Here is a 19,475-nt window from a genome sequence, read left to right on the forward strand (position 1 = left end):
TTGTAAAAGTTATTATTACAAAAATAATATGATTTTGTAAATATTCTGCATAACTTTTATATTTTCATTATAAAATCCTGGACTTTCTCCAAGGAAAGAAGAGTTCATGTCACAGTGTCAAAACACTGGACTGACCAAGACACGGTAAGGGTAACAATTAAATTTAACAGTAAAGGTCAATTTGAAAGTAGTAATTTTCAGGTCTTGAAACTTGGGCCCAACATATAAGAAGGGCTATATTACAGACATTTTTACTCAGGGAAAAACTTTATCTTGAAACTACTAAGACAAAGAGAGTTAATAATTCATACATGCAGAAACAGGGCAAAAAAAGCATGCACCTGAGTTCTTCTTCAACAGACTGGATTGTGCCACCACTAAAATTTTATGTTAAAGCTCAAACTTCATGGGAGTTGAGGCTCTTAGAAGGTAATTAGGGTTATAGAGGTATGAGTGGGTAGGGCAGGCATTTCCTGGGCACAGGTGGGAGTGGAGTGACACAGGGTTCAGAGCTGCAGGATATTCAGAATCCCCAAAGGTCATGAATGTTAATGGTGCAGACACTTAGAGTGAGTGAAGAGAGGGAACACTTTATTAAGAATTTTGCAGCACAGTAAAAAGTTAAACCAAGGGTAACTCTCATGGTACAAAGATTTACTAAAGAGAGAGTAAATATTTGACAAATTAGAGGACCCTGCAGTTTATGCACACTCTCCTTGTCCACAGAGAGGGACATATTAGTGTAACAAAGTCAGGTATGTTTGAAGCATTGCCGTGCTAATCTCTGACTGTTGTTTTGCTCATTTTGAACTTGATTATGAGCCAGCCATCAGGTACTAGCAGGTGTTGCTGTCTTTGACTGCAGATGTCCTAAAAAATGTGGATTAAATTTAAATTAAGTCCTGTTTGATCTCACAGCTATTCTGGAAAAAGCTGAAGTGTTCATGGTCATTCCTCTGTCTATAGGGTAATTTGGATGGATAGATACAGGCTCACCAGAAGCCAGACTTATAATTTAGTTTATTGCAATTAGCTACATTAGAAGCTGTGTATTAAAATCATAAATATGTAAGAAGCAATAGTGCTTACTATGTATTTCTCAAAAGGGAAGTATCTCACTGCAACTAGCCATCCTGCCCACCTTTTGCCTGTGTCTTGCTTCTTAGAGCCTGTTTTTCTCTTACCAGGAGCACTCTTCTATCTCCTAGCCAGCTGCAAGCGTCTTTGTCTTTTACCATTAGTGTTGCTGGCTTCCTGTTCCAATTCTTACACTCCTTTTAACCTTGCTATCCTTTCCCACTCCAGTGTCTACAGCAACTTGTAGTTCTCACCATGGCCCAATTTCTTCCCAGTCTAAAGTGAGTCAAACCCTGACTCAACAGTCAGTTATTACAAGTCACTCTAAATCCATATTTATATCAATGCTAGAACTAAATCATGATAATATTTGTGAAGTAGGACAAATATTGACCTCAATAAAATGATGAGTGGTATAATGTGGATAGTAACAAGAGCTAATAAATTAAAATAGCAAAATTTAAGCCATGAAAAGATTCCTAAGCAGTTGTAGTTGTAGTTGATTCCTAAGCAAATAGTACATTAAGAAAATCAAGTATATTTGGGTTTATTTATAATTGTACAGGAATAGAACAAAAGGTGATAAAACTCTGAAGGAACAAGATGACAGACAAATTCAATTATTTTAATAATTACATTAATTGTGAGTGAAATTAGCTGTTAGATTGATTCTTTGAAAATAAAAACAAATTATTTACAATATACATACTCTCCTGTACCAGAACCATAGCTTAAAAACAAAGACATGGGTAAAGCCTGAGGGATACAAAATGAGCAAGCCAGGAAGCCATGAGAGGGCTGGCATGGCCATGTAATTATTTGACAAGTAAATCTCAACATAGTGAATAAGAATACTTAAAACAAGACATTCAATAATTTGGAAAGGATTCTAAATAATTGTACACATTACAATAGAACTTCAATTTCATATACTAAAAAATTGTACTGGGATATACTACTATATAATTATATTTGCCTGTTTTACTATCCATATATCAAAGGCTGGTAGAACATGTAGATATAAAATTGTCAATTTTTTTAGAAATATGAACTACTCCACTAAGCATATTCAACCGGCTCATATTTATAGATCATTATAACATCTACATGGAATGTTCAATGAAGTGGATAATTTATTAATTAAACAACTTCTAAGATTGGAATGAAGAAAAATTACTCTTCCTAGATACCAATGCTATGCTTGAGGTTCTTGAAAGTTAAGAAATAAAAGGAAGTAAAGCATATGACTTGGAGATAAAAAGGAAAACTACATTTTTTTCATGAGTCATGGTTTTATAGAAAACCTATGGAATCTGTAGGAAAATCAAATAATTTAAGAATGTATGAAATCAGTGATTATTTCTACACATAGATGTCCCTTGCTCTTTGTAGGAGACTGATTTCCATGGGTCCCACATATACCAAAGTCTGTGAATATTCAAATTCTTCATAGAGAATGACAATAATTGTATAAAATCTCTAGATGTCTTCTTGCATACTTCAATGAGTATTTATTTATGATACCGAGTGCATTATGTACTATTAGTTGCTAGTAGTAGTCTTTAAAGAATAGTGACCAAAAAGGAATTCTATACATGTTCAGCTCAAACACATTTTTTCTCATATATTTTTAGTCTATGACTACTTAAGTCTACATATTCAATGAATACAAAAATCAGGTGTATTGGCTACTTTGAATTTTCAGTGTAAAAACCTACTTCTAATGACATCCAAATGGAAATAAATTTAATAAAATGTATGTAACAACAAAATGAGACTTCCAAAATATTTTTAGAAAGTTAAATAAAAATATTCCACATTATTCTTTGTTCCCATTTATGGATGGGCAGAATAGATATTACTTTGATGTATATTATTTCCAAAATTCTCCATGAATGAAAGCATTTCTAATAAAACTCCCAACATGGTTTTGTTTTGTTCTGTTTTGTAGGAAATCAAACACATATTTTAGAGTTTGTATTGATAAGAAAAAAAGGTTATACTATCTCACCTTAATGCCTTCTATAAAGCCAAATTAATCAAAGTAGTGTAGTTTTGAATAATGATAAATAAACACATCAATGATATAGAACACAGAGTACAGAAATAGGCTTCTAGGGTTACATATCTAGATTAGTTGACAGCAGCACAATTTACTGGAGAAAAATAGTCTTTTGGGGGCAGGGAAGATGGTTGAGTATGTAAATATTTGATGAATAAATATTAGAACCTAGTTTGGATTCCCCAAACCATTTATAAATGCCAGTGTGGTGGCCTACATCTGTAACCAAGGCACTGTCAATACAGATATTAGGAAATCCTAGGAGCTCACTATCCAGCTAGCCCAGCCCAAACAGTGAACGTCAGGTTCAAGCAAAGACACTGCCTCAAAAAAACAAAAACAAAGATAAGTTGGAGAAAAAAAGAGAAGGCTATCATGACCTCCACCTCTGATCTCCACATGTATATGTGAGCACACCCATACTTACACATACACAAAAATATATCATCCAGCCCCCAACACACAAAGCTATTTATTCCTTTAGATATATTCTACTGAAACAACTGGATATCTATATTTAAAATCCTAAAGCAATAACGCTTATTATACACAAAAATAAAACTTACTATAGATCTAATTAAAAACTACAATATTCATTAAGAGGAAATCAAAATAAATTTGGAAAGTATAAAGACTTTCAAAACCAAAACAAAAGATCCAGCTATTAAAACATTAGACTTTAATAAAAGTAAAAACTTCTGTTGTTCCAAAAATATTAAGAAATGAAAATGCAAGACACAGAAAACCTGATATCCCAGTTATATAAAGAATTCTTGTAAGTCAATAAAAAATACATAACTTAAAATGGCAAAAAACTTGAGTTTACAGTTCACAGAATAGTATATAATTGGCCATTATCTTTATGAAAAATCATCACTATTATTGTGTATCATAGAAAAACTTTATACCACAATGAGGTTGTACTACAAGCACAGGTCAGCTATATTGGACTAAAACTTAAATGGCTGGCAATATCAAATGTTGGACACATCAAATAACTGATTCTATTACATACTACTGGTGATAATGCAAAACCATTATCAAATGACTTAGCAATTGCCCTAGTTGATTTTAGAACACTAGTGAAGGTGTATGTCTGTCTGCTTGATGTCTGGACAGTGCTACCTGTAATAGCGCCAAGTTTTGAGACAGCAAATATCCATTGACTGGTGAATGTAAACAACTTTTGATCCATTCATGGAATGCATTTTACTTAGTCATAAAGACTTAAAGAACTAATGACACCTTCAGCAGTGTGAATGGTCTTCTGGTGTTCAAAGCAGTTATTGAAAAGAAAATTTATATTCATGAGTATATTATATGAAAATTGTAACATAATACTAATCTTTTTTTATTTTGGTTTTTCAAGACAGGGTTTCTCTGTGTAGCTTTGGAGCCTATCCTGGCACTCACTCTGGAGACCAGACTGGTCTCGAACTCACAGAGATCTGCCTGCCTCTGCCTCCCGAGTGCTAGGATTAAAGGCATGTGCCACAAACGCCCGGCAATACTAATCTTTAATAATAGAAAAAAAGATTCTTGTTTCATTAATACTCAGGATTTTTAAAAATGATTTCAAAGGGTCAGGATCTATGTCTTACTTGAAGTACAGATTTATGGAATACTATGTGTTTTTTTCCAGACTCATGAAAATTTGCACTTAAAATGTTTGCAAGTCAGAGACTAAGGGTGTAACCAGTGGTGCATAAAGCAATCAGGAGAGAGATAGTCCTGGGTCATAATGCATGATGTGTCTCCACTTTTTCCAGTGGAGAGCTTCTGTGTGTGCATGTGTTCATACGTGTGTGTGTGTGTGTGTGTGTGTGTGTGTGTGTGTGTGTGTGAGAGAGAGAGAGAGAGGGGGGGGAGTGTGTGTGTTGGATAGAACTTTGAGGAAATTAATAATGTAGTTTCTGTTTTATAAATACTTTTTTGTTTCATAACAGGTGATAGTCTAAGTCTTACAATCTCATGTAACCTGACAGATTTCTTGCTTGAGAAAAATTCTCAGATTATTCTTATAAATTTGTCTTTATTTTAAGATGCCATCAAAGCAGCGGTTTCTAGAAGCCCTGAGATCTAACTTTAAGCAAATACCCATTTTAAAGTCAGAGCCTAACCAGAGCTCCTTAGCAAATTGAAAAGGACTCTGCATTTGAAACACTTTCTTTACCCTGTTCTGGGAGTCATGTTCACGGTTGTTGTAATTATTCTTGGGAGTTGTAGTGAAATTAACTCTATCAATTGAAGTTATATGTTTTGGAAAAAAAAAACAAACAAATGTTCCTAGAAGACAAACAGCATGGCTTTAGGACTTCTCTCTAATTCTCAGGAGCACTTCTCATGCTTGCATGGTCTTGTATTCATATTCAGGATGGAACACCCATGTATGCGGTAGCAGCATTTGCCAAGAAGTTAATGCTCACACCATGAACAATGAGTTCTCTCAGTCTGAGAGTATCTAGGCCAGTTCATCTCCATCTGTTATCTCACGTACATACATCCCAAACAATGGTCCTTCAGATGAGTGCAGGGCTTTTAGTTATTTTGATAGTAGTCAGTTTTAAGAAAGTAAATAGCTTTGGGGAATACTGAATGCATTTATTGGCTGCTTACTATGTATTCGTTATTCCTGAGTTAAATATTTAATAGAATATGAATAGTGCTCATTAGAGAAATGTATTCAGTGATTTCAACTCTTTAAAACTTCCTGAGCTGACAATGTTTTCAGATAATGATACAATATAACAGATACAAGGAGTCTCAGGGACACAATAATGATTTGTATTACTGACAGAGGGCAGAAAATGGACAGAGGGCTTTTTTCTATTAGTGACTATAACATTATTACGGGTTATTCACTAGTTTCTATATGTAAATTTGGGACATGGTGGAGAGGTGTACCTTCTCTGATTAGATGTGGCCACTATTCTATGGCATATTTGATGATAATAGTGACAGATTCTGGATATTATCCCTCAGGTCCAGGATAGAACACAGTCAGTGTGAGCAACCATACCCAGAGGTACTGGAGACTGGAGTAGAAAGCAGTTTGACAATAAGCCAGAGCAAAATTTTTTTTTGATATGCTATGTAGTCACTATATTCCCTGTTGCTTAAGATAGCTCTTTTGCTTAGTAGAATCTGTGACCATAACTTGAAGATAACACAATTCTAACTTCAACAGGTGTGTTTTCTTTCTTATTCTCTGTGGTAGAGGACTAAGAGTTGCATGTGAGCTTTTTGTTTTGTTTTGTTTTTTGTTGTTGTTGGGGTTTTTGTTTGTTTGTTTGGTTGGTTGGTTGGTTGGTTGGTTGGTTGGTTGGTTGAGATAGGGTATCTCTTTGTAACAACCTTGGCTGCCTGGAACTTACTCTGTAGACCAGCGTGGCCTCAAACTCAGAGATCCACCTGCCTCTGTCTCCTCAGTGCTGGGATTAAAGGTGTGCATTATCACTACCCGGTGCATGTGTTTTATTGTATATGCTCTTGACATTCTATAATGGGTCTGTCACTGCTTTCCTCATTATATAATTATATGACTACTATGATTCACAATCACTTTATGCATGCTTAGGGTCTACTGCAGAGAACAATATCTCCTATAATTTTAAAGTTTATTCTTAATCAGTGTATTAGTAATGTTAGTGAATAGTTTGCTATGAGTTTTAATAACATTTTGTTATATTAATCAATACACATTTGAGAAGTTTTGGATTTTTAGTTTGCATCTTCAATGGTCTGACTGATACCATTTTGATACTTATCTTATTTCCCTTTCAGCTAATTGCTATAACTGGGTACTTTTCAAACTGGGTAATAAAAATAGGGGCATATGCTACAGTTTTTCCCCTCATTCATGTGGAAACTATGTGGATAACTTCAGAATAGCTGAAATATAAGGAGTATCAAACATGGTTCTTCATAATTCAGCCCTGGGCTATCATTATGTCCTCTTCAAGCATAGGCATTGTTTCAGCTACCATACTGGGTACTGATGAGACAGTTTTCTTAGAAGTGCATAGTTTGTTAAAGAGGATGAAAACCACATCTTATATCCATATAAGACTCCTAGTCATTTTAGAATGGAAGTAGAAGCAGACACCCACAACTGATCATTGAACTGAACTGGAATCCTGTTGCAGGGAAGAATGAGTGATGAGCAAAAGGGTCCAGACCAGGCTGGTGAAACCCACAGAAACAGCTGACCTGAACAACGGGGAGCTCTTGGTCCCCAGACTGATAGCTGAGATACCAGCATGGGACTGATCCAGACCCCAGAAATGTGGGTTTCAGTGAGGAGACCTCGAAAATCTGCAGGACCTCCTGTGGTAGTTCAGTGCTTGTCCCTAGCATAGGTGTGGATTTGGGGAGCCCATTCCACATAGAGGGATGCTCCCTGAGCCAAGACACATAGGGGTGGGCCTGGGCTCTATCCCAGGGGATATGATAGACTCTGGTGACCCCCTATGGAGGGCCTCACCCTTCCTGAGGAGCAGAGGGGATATGTGATAGATAGGGTTTTGGTTGGGGAAGGGGTTGGTGAAGGAGGAGGGGAGGGAGAGGGAAGTGGGATTGAAATGTGGACCAGTCTTGTTTCTAATCAAATAAAAAAAAACATGAAAAAAGGAAAAAAATATTATCCCCCTCTTGCTCACTTAGCATAAAGAATAACGTAGGCATCAATAGAAATGCAATTATTACTGCACAGTTGTCCAACTGTGCCTGCCTTTCATTCTCTATTGTTCAACCTCACCAATTTTAATATATTTTGTATAATTTTATTGCATGTTTCTATTATTGTCTGACTAATACTGCCGTAATATTAGCCTCATTGGCCTTCCTGATGACACACAGTGGGATTTTGTGTGTGTGTGTGTTGTTTTCTTGGATTTTGAAGTCACAGTCATTGGAACAGGGCAGGAAGATTTGTTGGAAGAGTTCTGTCTTTTAGGTTGAGAGCATGTCTGTCCAAGCTAACAAGGTCTTGGTGTTCCTTTGTGCTCTCTCAGAGTCAGTGGCAGAGAATTTTTTTTTTTTTACTCACATCAGTATTCTTACTCTTTAATGTTGAATAAAACCTCTCTTTAGAAGACAATATGGCCAAGGTTCTAGCTTCCGCTGACTTTCTCACATATGGTGACATCACTTCTACAGTAGAGTCATCTCCCTGGGCCTTAATATGAAACTCAAATAACTATAAAAGTCAAAACCTCCTCTTCTCACAAAATATTATTCATTGTCTTTTTCTTTTTTGTGTAATGTGTGTTCTTTGACCCCTGGAGAATTTTTGTTTGTTTGCAAGCTAATCATACTTTGGCAAAGATGTTTGTTGTAATATAATCCAACATTTTTGAGCACAAATGTGAGAGTATTTAGTGTTTTAGCTAGCTACATCAGGCCAACAATTCATCATGGTTTATTCTGCTGGCATATTTCTGTTTTCAATATTTTGGAACATGAAGTGAAATGGACCTATATAAATTACTTAATGGTTCCTCAATAAATGAAAATTAAATGATATCCCTCATACATTATTCAAACATATTCTGAAATTCCTTCCTTTGCTAAGATAAATTTCCATATTTCTTTGTCTCCCTACAGCTCTTTTCGTGAAATATTGACTTTACAGAGGACATATTTACTCTTGACCACTATTGCACCTTTTCCCCTTTGTCTTTACATACATATACAATGTTATTATTATCAGTATGCTCATATAACCTAAATAATTTTAGTACTTTAAATGCAAATGATTACATCAGCATATTATTTGTTGCTTTATGTTTGGAATTGTATTTTCAAAACTGTTTTATCATTTAAAAGGATTTTTGCAAATATAATATTCATATTATTATATAAATTCTATGCAAAAATCTGAGTACTACAATTACTTCTACTTTTATATTTTAAGAAAATTTTAAAACCTCAGATCTATATTTTGAGATGCATAGTGTATCTAAAAATGATCTCCAAATTTAGATAGTGGATATATATCTAGGTCGGCTAATCTAAAAATTTCAAACTGGAACATGTATAAAAATAAGTCTAGAACATAAAAATGTAAGAAAATATCCTTTGCATTCTCACAAGAAATAGAAGAAAATGCATGCTCTACAAACAGGAAAAAAAATGTTGGGAATTCTTTCTCTGTTCAACCAGCAGATGTCATGTTTGGGTGTCAGAACTCAAAAGTGTATTCCTGCTATGATTATGTGTGACTTACAAATAAGAGAGAATAAATATAGAGTATCAGCGAAGACGTTTCATGAGTGTTTTTAAAAACTGTAGAATGTCTATAACCGTGACAGTATTTATTACCAACAAATGCTATTTCATACCATGTAAATCTTATCTCCTCTTTAATTCTAGATAGTATAATTATTCAATTAACAGTGAAGCATTATCAAACTTATTTTTAACTTTTGAATCAGAATCAAGATATTACTATGTCTGATTATTTTCCCATATCATTTTCACATGCCATTGATATGTCTGTTCTAGCTCAGAATTCCTTCATCTGCCATATGAGCTATTTCAGTTCATCTCAAAAATGTTGTGACATACTGCTCCAGGAAAGTTATTGCCGAGTCTGTTTATTCACAGAATGATTTTACGTTTAGTTAGCTGGTTACAAACTAACATCAGTTTACTGATACTATAACAGTTGTCATAAATTGGGCAGATTAAAACAATAAAATCTGTTCTCATTGAATTCTAGGGTCAGATGTCCAAAATGTATCTATTAAACAGAAGTGAAGGCCAACACTAAGACAAAATTAATTCTAGATTTCACAGGACAATTCAAAAACCCTGCATACACTATTGATGCTAGGATTTTGATAAATGTTACCAGAATTCAGATATTTAGTACACCTTCTCTAATTTTACTAACAAACTGGAGAACATTGCATTCCTCTTATGTGTCAGCACTAAGGAAGCTCTTCTAGGTAATGAGTATTTTGCCTCGTGTTTCTAGTTTCATTTATTTGTTGTGGGGCTAGAGTTTGATAAAAAGTACTCTGTATTTATTCATCCAAGTTTCAAAGCTTTAAATCATAACTTTTAGACCTACTGACCACAGGGAGCACAAACACAAGTTTCCTTTTTATCAGTTCCCTCCCGCCCTGGGAGTTGGTCATGAATCTTTCACCACACTTCTTCAATGATACTTCATTTTTTAAATTTTCTTTCTCTTCTGTACTTGCTCTCTCAAGTTTGATGGCTCTTATCTTCTCATTGTTTTTAGCCTTTGATTGTATTAGTTCTCAGAACTTAATCTTCCTTTTCTCAGTGTTTGAAATCTCTTCAGTAATCCCAGAACTCTAATTTAAGTGAGTATGCCTTTGCTCCAAGACCATACCTCCAATCCTTAATGCTCTCTTATTCCAGCCTACTTAAATCCCACTACATACTTCAAATATCCAATTTATCACTCAAATTGTTTCAAAACATGTCTTCCTGAATGTCTCTCCAAAAGCTCAATCTTTCAATATCCCTCTGTTACAGCTGGTAGAAATTTCATTCTCAGAACGGCTTAGACTATAACCTTGACTTTGTCCTTGATTCTCTTTTTCTCATACTGCTAGTCAAGTCACTCTTCATGCATCTATTCACAAAATCAAGCAGGAAATGGATTTGACTTTAATAATATGGCTTTCAAGTAGGAGAATTCCTTATGGAAGATGGAACATAAAGTGATAAAACCAAGAGAACTTTGTTGAAGGTCTGATATGTCTGTAGTTACATTGAGTCACTTTCTGCTTCCAGGAAAGGCCTATGCGCCAGAATTCTATTATGACACCTACAACCCTGTGTGGCAGAACCGACACAGAGTGTATTCCTATAGTCTACAGTGGACACAAATGAATCCTGATGCAGTGGATCGGATTGTCGCATACCGGTTGGGTATTCGGCAGGTAAGAAATTTAATATCTGTTTCAAATTTTTTTGTTTTCTTGTAATTTCTTGTTGAGAGTTTGTTGCTGTAATTTTTATTCATGTTTTCAATGTATTAAAGAATTATTTTTAATTTCTAAGTTTCATTTTATGACAATATTGTTTTATAGAAACCACTCAGAATTACCAATCTTTTTAATTAATCTATGCATTTTTCTATTATTTCAGTAAACCTATTAAAGTAATTAACTCTAAGCTTGTTGAAAGTTATATATTTCTAGATGTGTCCAAGAAATTATATTGCACAATGCCACAAAAGGAATTTAGGATGTTCTTGTTATTCTTGACTGCATGAATTCATTGCCCTTTGTCCTAAAAGGCTAGATGTGTTACATATTTTCACTTTAAGGTTCAAGTTATATACAGAATGTTTTAAAAGTTAGTATGTCTGAAGAATATAAATAATATAGAAAATTGAAAAGTGATAAATTATTCTAATTTACCTGCTATTATGAATGTGTGAAATGATTTATATATTCTTTACACTAACACTATGAAATTCAATGCTTGTTGATATAACTGATAATTTTGAAATTATCTGTAGATCTTCAATGTTTCATGTTAGAGACATATTTTCTATGTTAATGTTTCTATATGGCAAATTATTTTGAAACAAAACTTTGAATCACAAATAGATTTTTAGTAAATGCTCCAATTCCTTAACTAAAACACAGAATGAGAATCTGAGTTGGGACAATAACAGGAGAAATTTGCTTGGAGATCAATTGCTAATCCCTGTCTTTGTTAAGGTTTCTTCGATTGCTGTGAAGAGATACCATACATATGGCGCCTTTTTAATTATAAATTTTATTTAATCTAGAAACAATCTTACTTTACATATAAATCCCAGTCCCTTCTTCCTCCCATCCACCCATGCGCCCCACCAATCCCCCATCCCATTCCCCAGCCACTCCCCAAGGAGGATGAGGCCTTTCAGGAGGGATCATAAAAATCTGTCAAGTCATTTTGGGCAGGGCCTATGCCCTCCCCTGTGTATCTAGGCTAAGAGAGTATCCCTCCATGGGAAATGGGCTCCCAAAGTCCATTAATGCACTAGGGATACATCCTGGTGCCACTGCCAGAGGCCCCATAGACTGCCCAGTGCTCCTGGCTGACACCCACATTGAGGAGGCCTGGTTTGGTTCTATGTTGCTTCCCCAGCTGTCAGACTGGGGTCCATGAGTTCCCACTTGCTCAGATCAGCTGTTTCTGTGGGTTTTCCCCAGTGTGGCATTGACCCTTTTGTTTGTCACTCCTTCCTCTCTGAAACTGGATTCCAGGAGTTTGGCTCAGTGCTTAGCTGTGGATCTCTGCTTCTGTTTCCATCAGCAACACTTACAAGGAAACATTTAAGTAGGGTAGCTCACTTACAGTTCCAGAGATTCTGTCCACTGAGGGTGTTACGTCTTTTAGACAACAGGAAGTCAACTGACAGTCACCCTAAGGGAAGATTGAGCAAAGATAGCTCAAAGCGCACTCCCACAGTGACACACTTCCTCCAAGGCTATACCGCCTCAATGCCACTCCCTTTGGGGGCCATTTTTCTTCAAACAACCACAATCCCCATCAATCTATCCAAATGTTACCATAAAACTATTCGTTTTATGTTGTTCACATCATTTATAAGAAAATATCTAGTAATGCAAGGTTCAAGGTAAGATTCATTATACATTAAATATTCTTATACCAGACTTTTTCTTTTGGCCCACCAATCAACTTCCAAATCATGACATGGAGACTTATTATTAATTTTGAATGCTTGGCCTTAGCTTAGCTCCTTTGTGGCTACTCTTTTAACTTCAATTAACCTGTTCCTTTTTATGTACCTTTTGCCTCAGAGCTTTTTACTTTTCTTTCCTTTTTATATATCTTACTTTCACTGCTTTATATGTCTGACTGACTGGGGTCAGCTGCCTGGCTTCTTGCCTTTGGCCATGTCCCTCTCTTTCTCCCTCTCCTCTTCTTCTTTCATTCTTCCTCTCAATTGTCAATTCATACTCCTTCTTATTCTCTCTGCCTGTCAGCCCCACCTACCCCTCTCTACCTAACTAGTGACTGTTCAGTTTTTTACTAGATCAATCAGTTGCCTTAGGAAGGAAAGGAGAAACAGGAGCAACATATCTTTACATAATTAAACACAGGTCCTCACATCATTAAACAAATGCAGCATAAACAGATGTAATGAACCTTTATGTAGTTAAGATAATATTTTACATCATAGAGTCATCATTATTGTTTTTAATCTCAGAAATGTAAAATTATACAAATATAGGGGCATGTGATCAACACAGCATTCTTATCCAAGTACTTGAGTTCAGTGATCAGCTGACCCCCAGACCATTCAGAATCTGTCTATTTCTGTATCATCACGTTTACACGGGTACCTGGGTATTCCCCCGTCCATTTCAAAATAGTGCTCTGGTCCTTCCTATTGTGTATTTTTTCCTTTGTGATGCTGATAAACAAAAAACATTTCAGACTAGCACATCTTTTTCTCCTAGCCGACAGAGTCACCATTTTTATAGCCTTGCTTTCTAAACAATTACATTCATGTATTTGTTACATATGTTAAGTAATGCTCACACATGAGAATGTATGCAGAGGTCAGAGACAGCTTGCATTTTGACAAATCGAGATCAAACTCAAGTTATTAGTCTTTGAGACAAGCACCTTTGCCTCCTAAACTACCTCACTGGCCCCCTTCTGTATTCTTAACATAGTTCATATTTAAAAGTATTTTCTATTTGGAGCATCTTAAAGCTTTCTTGTTTTTCACACCTCATTCTCCTTTTGTTTCAAGTCCTCACACAGTTTAATTGTTTTTCTCTCACACAGTTTAATTGTTCTTCTTAATGTCTTATTATACATATACACTCATATACATATGTGTACATTTAAACTTACAGACCTAAAACAAATTGTTATTTGCATCCTTCCCTGCTTTATTACAAAGATCCATTGTTTAGCGGGGTTGTTGTTTTAATATGTGTGGGTCTTGCCTGCATGTGTGTCTGTGTACCATTCCTGTACCTGGTGCCCATAGAGGCCAAAAGAGGGTGTCATATCCTCTGGAACTGAGCTATTGAAGGTTATGAGGTATGATGTGGCTTCCTAAGAATCTAATCCAGGTCCTAACCACTGAGTCTTCTCTCCATCCCCATAAACCTATTTCCAATGTTAAAGTCAGAAGTTTATCTTCAGTTTCTTACTTCTTTATATTTTCTTAGAGCAATTAGGTAAATCCCCATTACAATGGGGGGCTTCCTTCTTAAGTATTTAGGATTTACACAGTATTTGTGTGTTCTTTTCTCTCTTCTCAAAACTTGTGTTGCCCTAATGTTCCTGCTATCATGTAGGGAGCCGTCCCTGCATTCTCCATTACAAGATGGCGCCTGCATCCGGCAGGCACCGAATGTAAACAAGATTATTGCGCAGGCGCTGGGTAATTTTCCATTCCTTGATCTCTGCCTATTCCGTGGCGTCATATGGCCGGATGAGCTACAGCCAATCATAGGGTGACACGTCCCAGGCGGCGGCTGCCAGCCTTTATTAGGGGACGGGATTCTTGGCTCAGGGTCTCCGCTCTGGGAAGCTTATGCTCTCCACTCTCAAGATGCATTAAAGCTTGTCTGCAGAAGGATAGTGTCCTGCGTATGTTCTTGCTGGCGAGAAATACAGAGCGCGCGGGACACTATCATGCAAGTCAGAGTCCTTTTCTATAAATAAAAGTCAGAAAGAAAGCTAGTTACCAACAAATGTTTTCCTATCTTCAGATAAAGAAGAGGTTTAGGGTCATTTTCTTCATACTCATTGGAGGAGCCTGTTCTGCAGCAGGGTTGTTTTTTGTTGTTTTGTTTTGTTTTGTTTTGTTTTGTTTTTGCTGGAATTGCTATGTAACTTTCCCAGTGACATTGTCTCCCTTTAAAATTTGCTTTTCTGAAATGAATGTATCCACAGAACCCATGCTGATAGGCTTCTTATTCACAGTTCTGTTACAACCAACCAGCATAAAGAGACATACATTTTCCTATAACTTCCCTGCTCCTTTTCAGCAAGTTCATTAAATAGTGTTCTATGCTGCTTCTTTCCAAGATCACTCATATATGATATAGGTATATAAATTTCCCTTTAGTACACCCTTGAAAATAATGAATTCTAGACACCTCTAGCTTCCAAGTCTAGACAGCCTAGCCTCATCATTTTTAGTTACATAACCCTGAGCATGTTTCCGAACTTATCCAAGTCTGAGTTCCTGTCAGTAAATTGAACATAACAATATCTTCCAGTGAGATGGACCAGGGCTCCTCTTATCCACAGTTCAAGTGCTTTTCCTCAGAGCACTCCTGGCAAGTCTTTGTAGGCGTCCTTGTACTAATTGGCAAGATGGTATTTTTTTTTTCCACAGCTTACTGTAGCTCACATTTTTGTGTGGTATTTTACTAGGCATGTATATACCCCACGCCTCAGTGTGATTCCCAGCCACACTTTGGAAATAAACTAATGTGCAGACATTTTCTCATCATGCCTTTCTTATTTTTATTTCCACCCCATTATGCCCCATGAGATCCATTTTGCTGGCTCACATTTGTCTCATCCACTTTGCTCCTGATAAAGCAATCTTGAACAGCACAGTCTGCACTACTAATGCACAAGGCAGTACTGCTGCAGCGCATCATATTTCTATCAAGTGGCGTCCAAACAACAAATCATTTTCCCTACACTGGTTTGAATTTGTTGCCTTATGATACCATTATTACTGGAATTTTCTTCATTTTTATAAATAAAATTGTTTTGTTTGTTTGTGTTTTTTGCCTGGGGCAGGGGTGTTTGTTTTTTGAGACAGAGTCTCTCTATGTAGCCCTGGCTGTTCTGAAACTGACAATATAGACCAGACGGGCCTAGAACTCACAGAGATCCACCTGCCTCTGTCTCCTAGGGCTGAGATTAGAAGTATGGGCCACCACTCATGGCCTATAAATAAACTTTCTATTCCTGGTCTGATTGCTGTGATACTTTGTCTTAACTGATAACTTTACTCAACTATTACATTTTGTGGTGGAAGAGACACAGTGTTTCTTTTGAGATTGTCTCAATGCAGGATCATATTCATATGGTCTCAGCCAGTGTGGACAGGTGGTGCTTGTCAGCACAAGAATATGTACATATGTTTCTTTTCTCACTGCACTGTTCATTACCTCCCCCTCATGAGTAGCCTAACCCAGAACACCCTCAACAAGCAATGTTGCTCTTGAAACCCCACTTATCCACAGAATTCTAACATAGCACAAAGCATTTCATAGCCAATGAGATTAATACAGTACTTTTCTCCACATCTTTTCAATTATAGAGAAAATTATTGCTATAAATATGGTGTTTGTTTCCATATTATCTCATAAATGTAAGTTTATTTTCTAGTTCATATGAAATAGCATGCTGATATTTTCTTAGGACAAAATGCCATTCTTTGGAAATTTTTACTCTCTTTTTGTTATTGTTGTTTCTTGAGATGGGGTTTCTCTGTGTAGCTTTGGAGCCTGTCCTGGAATTCACTCTGTAGATCAGGCTGGCCTCAAATACACAGAAATCCGCCTGCCTCTGCCTCCCAAGTGCTGGGATTAAAGGCGTGAGACACCACTGCCTGGCAAAAACTTTACTCTTGAAATCTGATCAGATTATCACTTTCATGAAGAGTTCCTGTTATGTGTTTATGACTTTTCTAGTTAGCTCACTTGGTGCCCAGACTGTAACTCACATTTTAGAACAAACCTATTGACTCATCTTCCAAAATTCTATGATTGCATCATTGAATCTTTATGTCTAAACATAGTAAATATAGCTTATATAATTTTGAAATAAACATGTTAGAAGTATATCCTAACCAATGTTACCTTTTTAAAGTTATGAGAAAATACACCCAGGGCTGGAGTGAAGGCTCAGTGGTTAAGACCACTTGCTGCTCTTCCAGAGGACCCTGGCTTGATTCTCAGAACCCACATGGCAGATCACAACTATCTATAACTTTAGTTCCAGTGGACTTGACACCATCTTCTGGCTTCTGAGGACACCATCTGTGCAGTGTACACAAAGATACATGCAGGCAAAACAGTAGTACAGAATAAATAAAATGAGAATAAAAAAGGAAGTTATTTTAAAAGCATTTTTAAAAATTAAAGTACAAAATGTCCTTGAATAAAATATCCTCACTGACAAGTGCAACTAGAGTATTCTAATACAAATTTTAAAATATATATAAATTTCTCTTAGGAATTAGTGTTCATGTATTCTTAATGAAATCACCTTTCCATAAAGTGTATATTAATTTATGCTAAAAGTAAGAAAATGTTTATAGTCATTTGCATTACTATAAATCAAATTCATTTATGTTCTTGAGCTATCTATATCTGACTAAGACAGACTTTAAGCCATATTTTATGATTTTAGAGTGATATTATCTTAGGTTGCATATACTTGTTAAGCCTATAAGTCTAAATAATACATTCTATCCATGAAATATATACTCCATCAAATACGATATATTTCCCTGTTGAACAATACAGGCTGAATAATACAATAATTTGTGTATTTGTTGGAATTCGAAGGAGTCCATTCTTTGATTGTCAAATGCAATTACACTGACTGAACTTGATTTTTTAACTCAGAAAACTTTAGAAATACCACTAGCTCTTCTTAAATGGACCATAATTAAAAAATCATAGTTCTTTTGTTATCTGAAAGACGTGGCTAAACTGAACCAAGAATTCCATTCAGCTCTTCACTAAAATATTAGCTGATTTTTTCCATTAAGATATGTGATTGAAAAGATGAAAATATCAAACCCTGAGATGCGTTTAGTCATTCTCTTTGTTTACAAAATATCTCAGGGTGTCTGAGAAAAACACCCGAAACTGGGAACACAGGTGGGCTCCATAAATGACTGGATCTGACTGAAGCCCTACAAAGATGGGTTACTAAACACCGCTTTAGGAACTTTGAGAAGGCCACATATGAGAAGCCAACAAACTAACTTTTGAAACAATGTTTCTCCAAAGTCTTCATTTAAGTATAACTTCATTTAAGTTATACTTTTGGGGCTCAACTAAGCAATTGCTTAATCTCCTCAGACAACTACTAGACTCCAATTATTCGCTTCTTTTGTTGCTCAAGAGGAAAGAGAAAAAGTTATTTAAACGTTTGATTTCTTTGGTATCAAAAGAATTAAGACAAAGCAGAGCTCACAATAAGTTGTCTGAATATAGCAACAACATAAACATCACTAGAGTCCATTAGAAATTCATGCAATTACAGTTTCTACTCCTAAGAGTTTCAAATTTTATAGTTTCTTTTAAATTCTCACAAGGTGTGACTTTTGACAGTTATCTTTAGGAAGCAGTGTCTTTGTCCCTAAAAAAATCAAGGTAACTTTTGAGTCTCTTCTTGTCTTTTTAAGTTATGATATATTAAAATTGCTGTAATTATCATATTCATTTACTCATCTATCTATCAGTCAATATAGTTTTGAGTAAATTTATCATACAATACTTTCCAGGAGTTAAAAATGAAATATTATTCCCAGCACATTGCTAAAATGTGTACTATAATAGGAATATATACAGTGTTCTAGTTAGCTTTGTTGTTATTTTGACACGAGCCTAGAGAATATGCCTCCACCAGATTGGGTTAGAACAATCCATAGGGCATTTTCTTGATTGATGGCTGACATGGAGGAACCTCACCTACTTTGGGCAGGGTAATGCATCTCTGGATATGTAGTCCTCAAGTATGTAAGAACCCAAATGGAGCAAGAAGGAGGAGCAAGCCAGCAATGAGTATTTATTTCTCCATGGTTCTGCTTCAATTCTGGCCTCCAGGTTCCTGTCTCGACTTCTGTTCTTGATAGATTGTAAGCTGTAAGATGAAATAAAACCTTTCTCCCCAAGTTGCTTTTGGCAGTGTTTCATCTTGGCAATAGAAAGCAAACCACAACATACTGAGGGGACAATCAATTTGTAGGTTAAAACACAATTTCCAAAATAGAACCTGTGCTCAATAGGCTTATTCCTTTCTTTTTTGTTTTTACAGAGATTTTGTTTTTATTACCTGCATATGCATATCTGTGTATAAGAATGTGCATGTAAGTGCAGATGCTTGTGGAAGCCAGACGGCAGAATTGGTTTCACTAAAGCTGAGTTATAGGCAGTTGCTAACCACCCACATGGGAACAGGAATTTGAACTCTGCATGAGCACTGTGTGCTCTTCAGCACTGAGCCTTCTTTTAAGTGGTTACCCATATTTTTCTTTTAAAACAAAAAATCACTAATGCTCACTGATCAAAAACAGTAGCATATATACATGCAAATATATGTATATAATATAGTT

At 35.9% G+C, this 19,475-nt stretch overlaps 1 protein-coding gene across 1 annotated transcript in view; it reads left to right on the forward strand.

The window, feature by feature from the left end:
• Mdga2 (MAM domain containing glycosylphosphatidylinositol anchor 2) overlaps nt 1-19,475 on the forward strand; it is a 414,938-nt gene that overhangs the window by 329,401 nt on the left and 66,062 nt on the right. Inside the window, exon 10 of the mRNA XM_027416516.2 lies at nt 10,910-11,058. Coding sequence (XP_027272317.2) covers nt 10,910-11,058 — 149 coding nt within the window. The remainder of the gene's footprint in view (nt 1-10,909; nt 11,059-19,475) is intronic.

The sequence above is a fragment of the Cricetulus griseus genome, chromosome 5 (assembly GCF_003668045.3).
Source record: "Cricetulus griseus strain 17A/GY chromosome 5, alternate assembly CriGri-PICRH-1.0, whole genome shotgun sequence".
Lineage (NCBI taxonomy): Eukaryota > Metazoa > Chordata > Mammalia > Rodentia > Cricetidae > Cricetulus > Cricetulus griseus.